Here is a 15,969-nt window from a genome sequence, read left to right on the forward strand (position 1 = left end):
AATGTAAATGCAAGATGCCTGGGAACTGTAAATAGACAAGTGTGAAGATATCAAACCATGCTGACTGATGAAATAATTAATAATATGTTTAATCATGTACTGCATAATGGTGCCTTGTATTTGTGCTGCTGCAAAATACTTTTAAGAGAGTGACTTTCATATGGTTAATGGAGCTTAATATATTTTACTGTCACCTTTTAACGTGTACTGCTTTAGTTCTGTTAATCTGTTTCAGTTCTCCATCACCCATGATGCCATGTGTCTTTTTATATCTGTTTGAAATGCATCACTTCTGTAGTTACAAATAAAACATCTCATTTCTCATTTGACAAGCATATATTCTGATGTCAGATTTAGACCGGTTTGACTAAAGAATGCTATGTATCTTTGAGGATGTGGTGGTCTTTTTGCCAGCACATTCTCCCAGATATCTGCTCCCAATGGTCCAAGATTAAGAAAGATGTTGAAGAATTCGAGAGGGTGTGCATCACTAAATAAGGCCATGAGTGGAGCGGCTGTCAGTCTGTGGAGATGAAGCATTGATTTATACTGGCACAACCCTCCACTGACCCGACCGCACAGCATCACTGGACAATCCTCATCTTACAAGGCCTGAATAGTTGGCTGAAAATGTATTTGCAAATGGGCTCGGACCGTGCATGAGGTTTGTTAAAGCCAATGTGAAATCCACACGACTCTATTTACAGTCCTGATGCACGCTTCTGGTTTTACTGTGAGAGATTCATCAGTGCACATTGTCACAAAGGTGGAAAACAAATGTCTTCATCTCTTTCATCAAAGTGTAATAACCTGCTCCACTTATGAAATGAATTTCCTTTTCGGGTGACGTCAATAAAAGGTCAAGGTCTGGTTGGTTAAGCATAGTCCTGTTAACACCTGCTTTTAACTACACCATCTGGCTCTATTGATGGAGACAAAACTTTAAAATCACAAATATTTCACTATATTAAACTAAATGTTTTATCCATACATCCAGTGCAAAATGGACTTATATTTTCGCAGCTCAGGATGTGTTATTGTAGGATCAGATTTATTCATTATTTGAATTATTTTGTATTTTCATATGTTCCTTTTTTAATTTTAGATAAAGTTTTAGAAATGGGTTTTCATTTTTTTTTAGGTATTATATATATATATATAATATTTATTTTATTTCGGTTTACATTTATTGCATTTCAATAATTAATAATTGTTTGCTTTTAATGGTTTTAGTTTTAATTTGGCTGCACCGAATAAATCTTAAAAAATAAATCTAGATTAAATCAAGGGTTTATTTAATAATTCTGTTGTACCTAACTTTTAAACCATCAGTTTGATCCTGGTTTTAATTTACATTTAAAACAGTTTACCTTTAACCCCGTTACTATAAACTCTGATTTAAGTCTCAGTTGTGGATTAACTTTAAACTCACAGGTTAAAAGGAAATGCAATATTAAAACTATTGCTGTTTATTAAGTGATGCAACACAGCTCGATCAACAAATCTTTGATTATTTCTACATTTTGGTTAATTTAATCCCACACTTGTTCCCTGAGCTGTGATAAAGTCCCACGAGCGATATGAACACATACCAGACGTGCTTCAATGTCCTAGCCAACTTCTGTCTATTACACACACAGCCAGATATGCTGGACCACAAACACCAAACATTCAGTTATGTAATCCAGCAATTACAAGCATTTAACATCTGCAGGAGAAAGGAACTGTAACATAGTCGCCAGTCAGTGAGTGTGTTTACATGCACGGCACAATGCTTATTAGAAACACCAGAGGAGATTTTAAAACACAAACACACATGCACACACCAGAATGGAGGTAACGTAGTTTCTACAGCTTAATGCAAGCAAGCATTCAGTGACATAAGACTAGACCTCTCTTATCCAGCTGTAAATGAGCAATACTGGGCAGAGAAAGAAAGTATGCAGCTTTTTCTCTCTGTAAGGGAGCTTTTTCCTGTGAGGAAAACGACACAGGAAGTACATAGTTTGATCTGCCCATAGATAACATCATTGTGTGAACCACTGTACTAGATTCATGCCAACAGACATAACTCATGTAAAACCTTAAGATGTGCAATACACAACCAACTACAGAAATGACAAAATAAATACTCTAATGTTCAGTCAAATTAAGCACTGTAGACATGGAGCAAACTCCACCCACGTGATAATCATCCACCAAGAAAAGTCCTTAAAAAGGATGTTTTTTTTTGTTTGTTTTTTTTACTAAAGAATTAATAAAGGGCGTTTTTATGCCTTTATGATGCTTGGTTCAGAGGTCATCACTGATGAGTTTTTGCTGCCTAAAACTAAATCACCTAAAACTACAAAGTTTCGTTTTTTGAAATAAAGCTGGAATAATATAAAATAGAAATAGAAGATGAAAATTTAAAACTTAAAAATAAATAAATTGAAGTACTACAATTACTAAAACAAAAAATAAATCTAAATGGAAATATAATATATTTTTATATAACTATTCAAAATGTCAAAAGCAAGTATCAAAATTACAAAAAGAAAAAGATAAAAATATGAATAAATACAAATGAATACTAAAATAGCAGTGCATTGCTGTGGTGCTCACCTTGATGCAGCTGGCCAGGTCGGTCTGGTAATATCGGTCGTGATGTGCGTTAGCGGCTGCCAATGTGAGAAGATATTCGTTCCTTGCGTGGGTCGCTTTGGAGTTACAATCGCTCCTCTTCGCTTTCAACTGAAACACACACAGAAGGCCCAAAACTTCAAGAAGTGCAAAGCACAAGCCTCTAAAACAACCATGCATCAAGCCATTCTAACACTGTATCATTCACTTCATCCTGAACTGCCATCGGTCACATGTGTCCTTTTCTCACTGAACACTATTAGAAGACCTGAAATATAGTGTATGTTGTAGTTGTATGCACTACTTTTATGGTGCATTTCTGTAACTTCAAAATATAAATCATTTACTTCTATATTATAGACAATTTTTTTTTTATTCCCCTCCAGCACAGTACAACATGTGCTTGACAGAAGACCCAAAAATATAGTGGTCATGCTACACTAACATGGCATTAAGAGTAAATCAGGTTTTAGAGCTGAAGCAAAATGTTTCTCAAAGAAACAGACAGACGCTGGTGTTTACCTTCACACTGGCCTTCTGTAAACTTATCCTGGACTGGAACAGACCCAGCTTCGACCTGAGAGAACACAGAGCAGGTATTATAAATCACAGATATATCAGGCCCGGCGGAAGCAATAGGCAGGAGAAACAAAAGCCTTGTGTCGAGGAGGAAACAGACATTATAAATCAAACTAGTGTGGATCACTCCTGCAACCTGTAAAAGGAAGGAAGAGGCTTTATAAAGCTGGCACAAAATCAAGTTATGGCATTTCTGAGATGACTTCTTATCTTAAAGGAACAGTTCAACCCAAAATAAAGAATTTATTCACTCTATTTCAAACCTTTCTTCTGCATATCGAAACCAGAGCCATTTGGTAACACTGATGTAAAACTGCACGACGTGGAATCTCGATGTGCCACGTTTGAGAATGTGGAAGCACAAGTCAGATTTTTTAGCAAATAATTTATATTTGAGGCTGTTTCTCACATAAAACAATCATATGACTTCAGAAGACTACAGTGCATAAGTTGTATATACTGCTTCTAAGATGTTTTTGGTTATAGAAGAGAGCATCTAAGACACATTGTAAAACCAATGCTTTTGTGTACCATGGTATAATTTGGGTTTGGAATAACGTTAGGATAACACTATTATAGGTGAACTGCTATGTTCATTGGAAACCAAAAGTTGCTTTCTTTTTTTTACCAACTATGTTCAAATTCATAAACAAAACTGCACAAACCATCTATGAAAATTCTAAAATGTAGTATTAACATCCAATTTTCTGTGTTTATGTTAGATTTACAATACAGTTAGATGGACAATATCCATAGCCAAAATCAATAGAAAAACCGAGTGAGTAGCTCGCAACACCGTGCAACTGGACTCGTCTTTCGCCTCTCGGTGTAATCCGGTTTTGGCAGACGCTTTGGAAGGGCAATTGTTGTGTGGGTACAAATGGCCCTTGAAGATAGAGAGAGAGATGGCTAAGTGTGTTTAACAAATTCTGCATCAGGCTAATAAAATGCTTTGAACAGAGTGGGGTATTCCCTACTGGGGGCTTATAGGAGTAGTTCACTTCCAGAAAAAAAGAGACAATGTTCTCACCCTCTTGTCATCCAAGATGTTCATGTCTTTCTTTCTTTGGTAGTAAAGAAATTATGTTTTTTTGAGGAAAACATTTCAGGAACTATCTCCATGTAGTGGACTTCTATGGAGCCTGCGAGTTTGAACTTCCAAAATGCAGTTTAAATGCAGCTTCAAATGGTTCTAATTAAACGATCCCTGCCATGGAAGAAGGGTCTTATTTAGCAAAAAAAAAAAAATGAAATGTTTTCTTTTAAAAAAAGAAAAACAACAACTTCTTTATGACTGGAAAAAAACTAACAAAAACATCTCGGGTGACGAGGGGTAAGTAAATGTTTGTTCTGGAAGTGAACTACTCCTTTAAGAATCAGCCATGGAACTGCATATTTAATGAAGGCATCTCAACACAAAAACACATCTTATGTCTTTGGCACTTTTAATGCTTCGAGGTTTGTGATTCTGAGCCTAATATCTTCGACAAGGTGAAAAACTGCTCAGTGCATTAACATTTTAAATTCCAATACCAAATTATGCATATTTTTATGGAAAAGGCCCACAAAGCTAGCAATGCCAAAGTCATGGGTTTGATTCCTAGCGAATATAAAAAATGATAAAGCGCACCTTGAATGCAGTATAAATCACTTTGCATGATACTGTCAGTCAAAAAAGTAAAAGGATTTAAACTCTACTGAAAAATAAGATTACAGTACCAAGGTATACACATTTTTATAGAAAAGGCATTCCTGTAGCTCAAACAGTAAAACACGACACTAGCAACACCAAGCTCATGGGTTTGATTCCCAGGGATTGCATGAACTGAAGTGTACCTTGAACATAATGTAAGTGGTTCTGCATAAAAGTTTCTACCAAATGCAAACATTTAAATATAAGAAAAAGGACTTAAGTGCTATTTAAGTTTCGATTCCCAATGTAATGTAAATAAATGTAAAATGATTTAAGCCCTGCTTAAAAAAAAATAAATAAATAAAAATATGCAAATGTTTATAGAAAAGGCATTCCTGCAGCTCAAACAGTAGAGCATGTTGCTTCGCCAAATACACAATTTTAAATGTAAATAAAAGGGAAGAAAATAGAAAAGAAAAATAATTAAATTGCTATACCAAGATATGCACATTTTTATGGAAAAGGCTCAAAAAGCTCAAACAGTAGAGCACAGTGCTTACAATGCCGTGGTCATGGGTTTGATTCCCAATATAATGTACACAACTATAAAAGGATCTGAGCTGTACTGAAAAATAATGCAATTACAACTTTCCGATATGCACATATTTTATGGAAAAAGCATTCCAGTAGAGCATGCGCAAGCAACACCAAGGTTATGGGTTTGATTCCCAAGAAATGCATTAACTGATAAAGTGAAACTTAGCTTTACAAAAGGTACTAATATGTACATTTTAGATACCAATATGCAGTTTTAAAGTATTAACATGCACCTTTAAGGTACTAATATATATCATTTAGGGTTAAACATGGTACAAAGAAATACCTTTTACCACCTTAGTGACAGCTTCATACTTTATTTTTTCTTTTTCGGAGAATGTAGTTCTTACTCTTTAACTAATGGTACAATCACTTGTGAAGTGCGTGTTTCTGATCTGGGCACCTCTGGAGCCGTTTGCACCTGCAATACCAGAGACACTTACTTGGACTCAATGTCGGCCTTTTCCCGCACAGCCTGGGCCATCTGCTCCAGCTCAAAGTATTTCTTTTTGGACTTGGCCAGATCCTTCACTGAATCCTGGAGCTCTGCCTGGATCCGACCCAGCTGGTCAATGCACTGCGGACAGCAGAGAGAGAGAGAGAGAGGTGGAGGGGTGTTAAAGAATTACATGATGGATCAGGGCAAAGGACACAGGATCGAAGTCAGTACCTTTTTCAGCTGCTGTTCCTTGTAGAGGCGTAAGGTTTTGGCAGGGTCCGAAATGTCGCTCTTGTAGTTCTCGCAGACGTTGAGTCGAGACTGGGTCACCTGCACGGTGCCTTCAAGATAAGCCCGCCACACTCCATACACATTCCTGCAGCAGGAAAAACATGGCTACTGATTGCAAACACTATTTATGGAGTGATATTCCCATGCAAACAAAAGCAGGAGCCCTATTCTGACAGTGTCTGATTGCATGCATTTACAGTAAAAGAACATTAGCACAGTTCATATATTCAGACTATTTTAGATTGCTTCGGGGGTACCGCGGTGGAGTAACCCAGTACCTTTGTGATTCTTCATAGACATAAACAGAGAGAAGTAGTTCCGGCTACGATGTTCTTCCGCAAGACGCAAGCAGTTCTGTTTATTAACCGCTAGAGCGTCAAAAGTTACCAACTGCAGCTTTAATACAATGTTTCCTACCTAAGGAAAAGCATTTATTTTAATAATGTCGATAAATTGGCTCCTAGTCACTGTAGGGGGCAGGTTATTCGATTTAAATCACATTTTCATTACCATGCAAACTGTCAATCAAAAAAAAGGTGGCAATCCTACAGTAGTCAAAAAAGGTTTAATGATTTTTAGCCCAAGGCATAGTTCACCCAAATATTACACCCTCAAGTTGTTCCAAACCTGTATGGATTTTTCTATTTTTTTTCTGATTATGTTTTTTTATATTTTGAAGAATGTGGACAACCAAACAGTTTCTAGTCCCAACTGAATTTCATTGGGGTTTTTTCATATGGAAGTCAATGGCTACCAGCAACTCAAAATCTCTTCTTTTGTGTTCAGCAGAAGAAAAACAATCATACAGGTATGGAACACCTGTAAATGATAAAATAAGTAAATGATGACAAAATGTTAATTTTTGTGTAAACTATCCCTTTAAGACATTGATTTAGAGATTTATATTTAGAGTAAAAACATTGCCATTTCTATTTTTTGACAGTAGAATCACAACTCGGAAACATAGTTATGGCTGTGCTGTAAGATTGAAAAAACACAAACTATCACTGTAAAGCACCCATAGGAAAACAACAGTCATTAAACAACAAGCTCCTTATGATTTCATCTTAAACTAGTTAAAGAGGGTGTTTTATTCACCGGTAGTCTGTCCTCTGGTCATCTGGTTTGATCCCAGGCCAGTCCCTCTTTAAATACTGATTCGCCAACTTCTGCAGGGCCTGGAAAATATAAAAGTAACAGAAAACGGCATAAGATGCTTGAATGTGTTCGGGTTATCACACTACATCCCAGTTCCATTCGTATACATCCCAAACAGTATGCAAAATACAAAATCTTAGTATATTTATAAAAACATGCCAAAAGATCCAATTAAATGTTTTATTTAGGTAATATCACTCAATCCCAACAGACCTTTTCCGCTTATTAAAAGGCCATATATAAATGAATTTAAAAGTTATGCATTCATGAATAATAAGCTAATAAACTTCAATCATACACAGAAAACAACAAGCTCAACAAGATATTTGATGATGTGTACGTCTGCTGTACTGTTCTTCTGGTCGTATGCAGTCATCTGTTATTTTGTTTTCGAATATGAACACAAAGCAATTAACAAGCCATATGCGTGTTCTCATGACCCTGTCATCGAATGCCATTTATCATGGATTAACACAAGCCCAAACACACAACGCGTTACAAAGCAACCCAAATTCCAACGACCGTGACATATGTTTGCTGTTGGTTTGAAGAGCGGGGAGTTTGCGCTCTCCTTTGGGATGGAGAATGGACTCAAACGCCGCCTGACTTTCTGTGAAACAAACAAGTCGGCCTCACTTCATAACATGTTCTCTATTCCACCATATTGTAAATGGAGGAGAGAGATGCGCCTCTACGTGAGGCGTCCCATCCCCACCTGCCCGATTCCCAGATACCAAAAGTGGCTGGCAGTGAGCACAGCATCTTCAGTGTGTGTGGGGATGAGAGAATGGCATGTGTTTGTGTAAGCAGCAGGGAATGAAGCAGAAGAAAGGAGTCGTTCTCTCGGTCTGAGGGCGGCGGTGTGGCAGAGACTGGCCTCTTTCAGTCCCTCAACAGGACGCTACAGATCAGCTGGGCTGACGTCTTTTATTTTCCTTCCTCTGCATGACTCCCTCTGCGTATTAGAATAATCACTGGACGTGTTTTTCTAACACTCACATCACCGCTGGACACTCACTCATACTTAAGGCCAACAAGACCGAATTAAAAAGGTCAAAGAGAAAAGCAAACAAAAATGTCTTCGTGTGCACTAGGGCAGGGAGCGAAATATTAAATATTAACAATTTACGCAACACTGAAAATCACAATGATTGCATGTTATTTTTCTGTATTTGGATTAGTTTTCCAATCCTTTAAAAACACAACAAATTATTTCTGTGATTTTACTACTTTAAAATGTTTCAACGGATAATTAGTTCAACAGTTTCTTCACAACATTTTCATAGATTTTAGTAAAATATATGAAGATAAATGCTAAATAGAACAGTGTTGTTCATTATAACTGTTTACATGGGTGAACATCAATAAACATTTAAAAATTATGAAATATTGTACTGCATTGTGTTCATTTGATTATGTCCTCTGATCAGCTGATTCAGGGCTCAGTTTTCATTATATTCCATACATATTAAATAAATAAGCAAATAAACAAATCGTTTAGCAAATACATACATGAGTAACATCTTAAAAAGTAAAAAAAAAAAAAAATATATATATATATAAATATATATATAAATATATATATATATATATATATATATATATATATATACATATATATATATATATACATATATATATATATATATATATATATATATATATATATATATATATATATATATATATATATAATACATATATTTTTCTCTTATAAATAAAATAAAACCCTTTTAGCAAATACATAAAAAAATATATATATAAAATATAATGACAGAATATTTTCAAATTTCAAATAACACATTAAAACAAGCTGTAAATGAATAAATGTATTAACCAAGAAATAAATAAAATCATTTTAGAAAATACATAGTTGTATAGCTGTATACTGAACATCATCAACAGCCAAAAAAACAAAACAAAAAAAAAACATGCATTTATATACTAGCTGTGCACTAAACATCTTCATTGATCTTGTTTTTTTTTCAAATTACTTCAATAACAGTGGAATATATATGAAACATCCTTTTTCTTATATACGCACATCCTAAAAACTTTTAAAAACACCTAGAAACACAACCACAACACACAACAAAATAGAAACGAAGGGGAAGAAAAGGGGAAGCGGACATACTGTCTCGAAGACTGGTGAGAACGGCACCAGAGAGACTGACACAACATCGACAACACGACTGCTGTTCCTTAAACACAAGAACTTCACATGAAGAAACAGGAGACACTGATATGAACATGAAGAAGAAGGAGCCCGTCTAAAGATGCAAACGGCCAAATATTACAAAACGAGTGAAAGATTCAGAACTGTCCTGTCGAATCAGGCCTGAATGTCTCAAACCTGACAGGAACGCTAGCTAATGACACAGTTAAAGGGTCAAACCTGGTGCATGAGAAGCAAGCAAGCATGAATCTCTCTTTCTCACCACACATAATGCATACACTCTATAATGCATTTTGTCCAGGGAGGCGTTCAGACTCGGCTGATTGTTGCTTCTAGAGTCTACAGGCGTGTGCCACGTCTCCTGAAGCATAGAAGTCAATTCAAGACTTCTGCAGTCAAGCTCGGGTAATTACAGGCAAACACAGCACTTCATCTCCATAAACACCTGGTGGAGCGGTCGTCATGGCAACCGGAACAGTCTTCCTGTGCGGTCTAGATAAGGCGGACCACTGCTCTGATAAAGTGTGGTCCATTCAGTCATGAGGGATCCCGGGAAGATGCACTGAGGTCATTGCATTGCATTGCATGCTGTCTGTTTTTTCTGATTTCACATAACCATGCAATATCATCTCAGAAACATGCAAGCATGAAATATGTCAATTATGTGACTCTTGTGACTTTGCAAATAGAAATGCAAAAATAGTTAAAACTGCAATTATGATTTAAAATGCCTTTTTTTCCCAGGTTTGCTGTGCTTGCTTTTAGGACTGCAAATTGGGACAAAAAAATTACACATAATAATAAATATGACCATACAATAATAATAATAACAAATATTAACAAAATAGGATAAATGAAAAAAATTGCAATATTTCACTGTAAAATTTCAGTGCTTATAATTGTTTTCATTTCTTTATTTTCAAACATCCAGCTTGTATTTCAGCAAAAAACACAGCCATAGAGTTATTTTTGTTTTATTTCTCTACTTTTAGTAGTGTCTACACTTTAACTGAGATATGAGAAAGTACCGTATTTTCCAGACTATAAGTCGCACTTTTTTTTCATAGTTTGGCTGGTCCTGCGACTTATAGTCAGGTGCGAATTATTTATCAAAATTAATTTGACATGAACCAAGAGAAATGAATCAAGAGAAAACATTACCGTCTACAGCCACCAGAGGGCGCTCTATGCTCCTCAGTGCTCCTGTAGTTTACACTGAAAACATAGAGCGCCCTCTCATGGATGTAGACGGTAATGTTTTCTCTTGGTTCTAAATAAATGCGACTTATAGTCCAGTGCGACTTATATATGTTTTTTCCCTCATCATGATGTATTTTTGGACTGATGCGACTTATACTCAGGTGCGACTTATAGTCCGAAAAATACGGTACATACTTCAACTGTAACAAACATAAAATCCATTAAAGCACAGCTGTGTAAATTCAAAATGCAGTAGTGAGTAACTTGTGTCAAAAACTAGCCCTTAAAGATCTCTGAATTAGGCTGGCTTTATTACTAGCTGACCATTTATGCAAAGTCTCTCTTGCAATAAAAAGCAGAGCACAGCTAGACAAATACTAGAACTATTCTATAATGAAAAACAAACAAGAATCAGAAACTATTTAAAATGCGATGATCAAAGTCATTCATAGATGCAGCTCTTTAAAGTGGATGCATTTAAAGATGTGATTTTAGTAAAGCATCAGCAGTTTCAGGCTCATTCTGCCGTGACATTACTCTTTTAATGCCTTCTTCAGTCTTTACTCTCTCTGAGACGTCCTCATCTGACCTGCTGAGAGCAACCAACTAATCACATTTGAGGACACTAATTAAAGGTCGTCTAGACTAGCATCTGAAGCTGCAATTTATCTCTTCTCTCTTATCATTACAGGCTAAATGTTAGATAAAATGGGAACTGGCCTAAATGCAAGACAATATATGAAGTACAGAGGTTATACAGCGCAGTAAAATACAATGTATAGAGATTACTGTGTTAAGCCTGGTTTGTGGTATATGGGTGTGTGCACTGCATTCAGTATGTATTTTAGTAGATGACACATAAAGAGGAGACGAAGCGCAAATGTGTGTCATTACAGTAGACTTCGACACTCTAAGATCTGTGTTATTTATAGAAATGACAACAACAGCAAGTTCACTACCCTTATAAAGTTTGGGGTTGGTAAGAAATCCCTAGAAAGGCTTCATAAAAAAAAAAGAAAAAAAAGAAATATTATTAGAATTTAAAATACGTGTTTTCTATTCGTATAGTTTTTAAAATGTAGTTTATTTCTGTGATTCACTGCTGTATTTTCAGCATAATTCCTACAGTCTTCAGTATCTCATCATCTTCAGGAATCAGAATATGATGATTTGCTGCTCAAAAACATTTCTGATTATTATCGATGTTGGAAACAGTTATGCAATTTTTTTGTGTAAATTGTGACTTATTTTCTTTTTTTCAGGATTCTTTGATGAATAAAAAGTTCTAATGAAGAGTGTTTATTTGAAAGAGAAACCATTTGTAACATTAATGTGTCTTTACTGACACTTTTGATCTATTTAATGCATCCTTGATGAATAAAAATATCAATTTATTTACAAAAACTGACCCTCAAACAGATGAAATGGAAGCAGAAAGATTTTATTTATTTTCTAACATTTTTGTTAAACTTAAAGGGATAGTTGACCCAAAAATCATAATTATGTTATTAATCACCCTCATGTCGTTCCAAAACAGTAAGACCTCCGTTTATCTTTGAAACACAGTTTAAGATATTTTAGATTTCAGTTTAAAACAAAGCAGTTTGTGATATCCAGTTTGCGAACGAATCACTCAATGTAACCGGATCTTTTTGAACCAGTTCACCAAATCGAACTGAATCGTTTTAACCGGCTCGTGTCTCCAATACGCATTAATCCACAAATGACTTAAGCCGTTAACTTTTTTTATGTTGTTTAATGTTTTAATGACACTCCCTCTGAGTTAAAACAAACCAATATCCCGGAGTAATTCATTTACTCAAACAGTACACTGACTGAACTGATGTGAACAGAGAACTGAAGATGAACACCGAGCCGAGCCAGATAATGACTCGTTCACGAGTCAGGAACCGGTTGCATCAGTTTTCGGATCACCAGTTATTTCAGACACTTTGCTTCAATAAACCAGTTGAAGAAAACGGTTCACCGGTTCTTTTGCGCTCGACATAATGGCGTCATTGGCGATGATTGCAAGCCTTGTTTACCTGGGCTCATAACACTAGCACAGAATCAGTTCAGAATCAATCACCAAAAGAATCAGTTCGGTTCAGACGCTCTGTGTGTCGGTCTGCTTCACGCTGAATCACACATGCGCAGTATCATCAGCTCCTCGGTTCTCGAATCAGACACGTCTGACGAAACGGTTCTTGACTCGTGTTGGAACTGTGTTCCAAAGATAAACGGAGTGAACAATTCTCCACACCACAGACTGTGGAAAACTTCACAATGACTGATGCACACTCTTTATCCTCCTTCTCCCCACTCTCAGAGATGGACGTCTCCAAAATTCTCCTGTCCAATCATCCTACTACTTGTCCACTTGATCCTATCCCCACTCACCTCCTTCAAGCGATCTCTTCTTCAGTCATACCTTCACTTACTCACATTATCAACTCCTCTCTTCAATCTGGAACATTTCCCTTAGCATTCAAGCAGGCTCGGGTAAGCCCACTGCTCAAGAAACCATCTCTAAATCCAGCGCTTCTTGAAAACTACAGACCGGTATCCCTTCTTCCATTCATTGCAAAGACACTTGAGCGGGCTGTGTTCAACCAGCTTTCTATGTTCCTTGGACAGAACAACCTCCTGGACAGCAACCAATCTGGCTTCAAAAGTGGCCACTCAACTGAGACTGCTCTGCTCTCGGTTACTGAAGCCCTGCGACTAGCAAGAGCAGCTTCAAAATCCTCGGTACTCATCTTACTGGACCTGTCTGCTGCTTTTGACAATGTTAATCACCAGATTCTCCTGTCCACCCTCAGAAAGATGGGCATCTCTGGAACTGCTCTCCTGTGGGTTAAGTCCTACCTCTCTGACAGATCCTTCAGTGTGTCTTGGAGGGGTGAGGTTTCTAAGTCACACCACCTTGCTACTGGGGTTCCTCAGGGATCAGTACTTGGACCACTTCTCTTCTCCATCTACATGACATCTTTAGGATCTGTCATTCAGAAGCATGGCTTTTCTTATCACTGCTATGCCGATGACACCCAACTCTACTTCTCATTCCAGCCTGATGACCCGACGGTAGCTGCTCGCATTTCAGCCTGTCTGAGTGACATTTCTAGCTGGATGAATGACCATCACCTTCAGCTTAACCCATTGATTCATCACAACTTCTCTATACAGCTGGGCTCGTCAACCATAACTCCTTCGAGGACAGCCAGAAACCTAGGAGTTGTGATGGATCATCAATTAAGCTTCACTGACCACATTGCTACAACGACCCGGTCCTGCAGGTTTGCCTTATACAACATTAGGAAGATTAGACCCTTCCTGTCAGAGCAAGCAACCCAACTTCTTGTCCAAGCTCTTGTTCTCTCCAGACTGGACTATTGTAATGCTCTCCTGGCGGGCCTTCCTGCATGCACTGTCAAGCCTCTGCAAATGATCCAGAATGCAGCAGCGAGGGTTGTCTTCAATGAGCCAAAAAAAGCTCATGTTACTCCCCTCCTCATCAGGTTACACTGGCTACCAGTAGCTGCTCACATCAAATTCAAGGTACTGATGCTTGCCTACAAGACAACCACTGGCATGGCACCAACTTACCTAAACTCACTGGTTAAATCCTATGTGCCCTCCAGAAGCTTGCGCTCTGCAAGTGAACAACGCCTTGTGGTGCCATCCCAAAGAAATTCAAAATCACTCTCACGGACCTTTTCCTGGACTGTGCCCAGCTGGTGGAATGACCTCCCAATCTCAATTCGTACAGCAGAGTCTTTACTCATTTTCAAGAAACATCTAAAGACTCATCTTTTTCGCCTGCACTTAACCTACTAACACCAGTACTTTTCCTTTTCTTGTCTTTTTCATTTAATAAAAAAAAAAAAAAAAAAAAATTATATACACCTGGCTATGCGTTCTATACTAGACTAACTGAGACTTGTCATGGCACTTGTACTCTGTTGTTGTTCTCTTGTTGACCTGACTGCTTCTATTGTTCTCATTTGTAAGTCGCTTTGGATAAAAGCGTCTGCTAAATGATTAAATGTAAATGTAAATGTAACTGGTTTGGAACGACATGAGGGTGAGTTATTAATGACATAATTATGATTGGGTGAACTATCCCTTTAATTTAGTGGAATATTGACACCATATCTTAGATAAAGCTGTTTTTTAATTAAAATAAATTTAATTTAATAACTGACCTATTTTGATGTTTTAACAACGTGAATCAGCTTTAAACCAGTCTTTATTACATAAAGCACTATATAAATAAATGGGACTACAAAATTAAACAAAACATACTAGAAATTCACCAGCTACAAATCGAAAGTGTGATCACTTTGAACAAACTGCACCAGTGCCTGTGGTTTCATCGAACGCCTCATGTCTAAGTACGAGCAACAGCAGCACTGATGTTTCTCACTCTTCACGAATACGGCTGCTGTGTCAAAAAGACCATTATTGGTCATAGGTGTGGTAGCAAACAGGCCAGTCGTAACAGGAAGCTCCTACCACTGGGCACACAGTCACTTCCTGTCAGCAGGCAGAGGTTGGAGCGGCCAGCCCAAAAGCAGGATATCCGCAGCAGACGAAACAGAGTGAGAGAACGAAAAAGTGAGAAAGACGGAGAGATAAACGTCTCCTTCCTGCTCTGTCGTTCTTGTCATCAAGAGCTAAATTAACAACCAGTGCAACTGTCATCAAACACAAAATGCCACAACGATAAGATCACAAACAGCATGAGAAAGCAGTGAAAATCTGCCGGAAATGAGAATATATATATATATATATATATATATATATATAGAAAAAGCTGACTAAAATTTAAACTAAAGTTAAACCTGAATAAAACCTGAAAATAGAAGCAAATTCATGATATTAATAAAAACTATAACCTATACATATATACAACAATTTAAATAATACTTATATAAAGAGAAACATGGGGAACAAAAAGAAGTGTTACAGCTAGAATAAGTGTTAAATAAACACCCACGTAGAGAAAAGAGTCATAATCCAAGCATGACATCACAAGGAGAGGAAACAGAAACTTTAAAATCACAAAACGGACTAAATAATAATCACACGAGGGAGTCTCTGTGTGTGTGTTTGTGTTTCAGGCTTCAGTCCGCACAAGCTGTTCTTTGTGCATCCCTCTATTGTAAGGTCAGTTTCCTGGCCTGTCCTCTTACAGGGGCACAAAAGGGGCATTGAGAGGGCACTGCACTGCCTTTGAGCTCCGATAAAACACCTAAAACGGCTACTTCATCC

The 15,969-nt window shown here is 37.1% G+C and overlaps 1 protein-coding gene across 1 annotated transcript in view; it reads right to left on the bottom strand.

Annotated features, from left to right (window-relative positions):
* Positions 1–15,969, bottom strand: part of LOC113076749 (F-BAR and double SH3 domains protein 2-like) — a 76,954-nt gene that overhangs the window by 26,320 nt on the left and 34,665 nt on the right. Inside the window, exons 4-8 of the mRNA XM_026249444.1 lie at positions 7,260–7,339; positions 6,102–6,246; positions 5,875–6,008; positions 3,145–3,199; positions 2,605–2,733 (exon numbers count right to left, since the gene is read on the bottom strand). Coding sequence (XP_026105229.1) covers positions 2,605–2,733; positions 3,145–3,199; positions 5,875–6,008; positions 6,102–6,246; positions 7,260–7,339 — 543 coding nt within the window. The remainder of the gene's footprint in view (positions 1–2,604; positions 2,734–3,144; positions 3,200–5,874; positions 6,009–6,101; positions 6,247–7,259; positions 7,340–15,969) is intronic.

This window comes from Carassius auratus, unplaced genomic scaffold (assembly GCF_003368295.1).
Source record: "Carassius auratus strain Wakin unplaced genomic scaffold, ASM336829v1 scaf_tig00021147, whole genome shotgun sequence".
Lineage (NCBI taxonomy): Eukaryota > Metazoa > Chordata > Actinopteri > Cypriniformes > Cyprinidae > Carassius > Carassius auratus.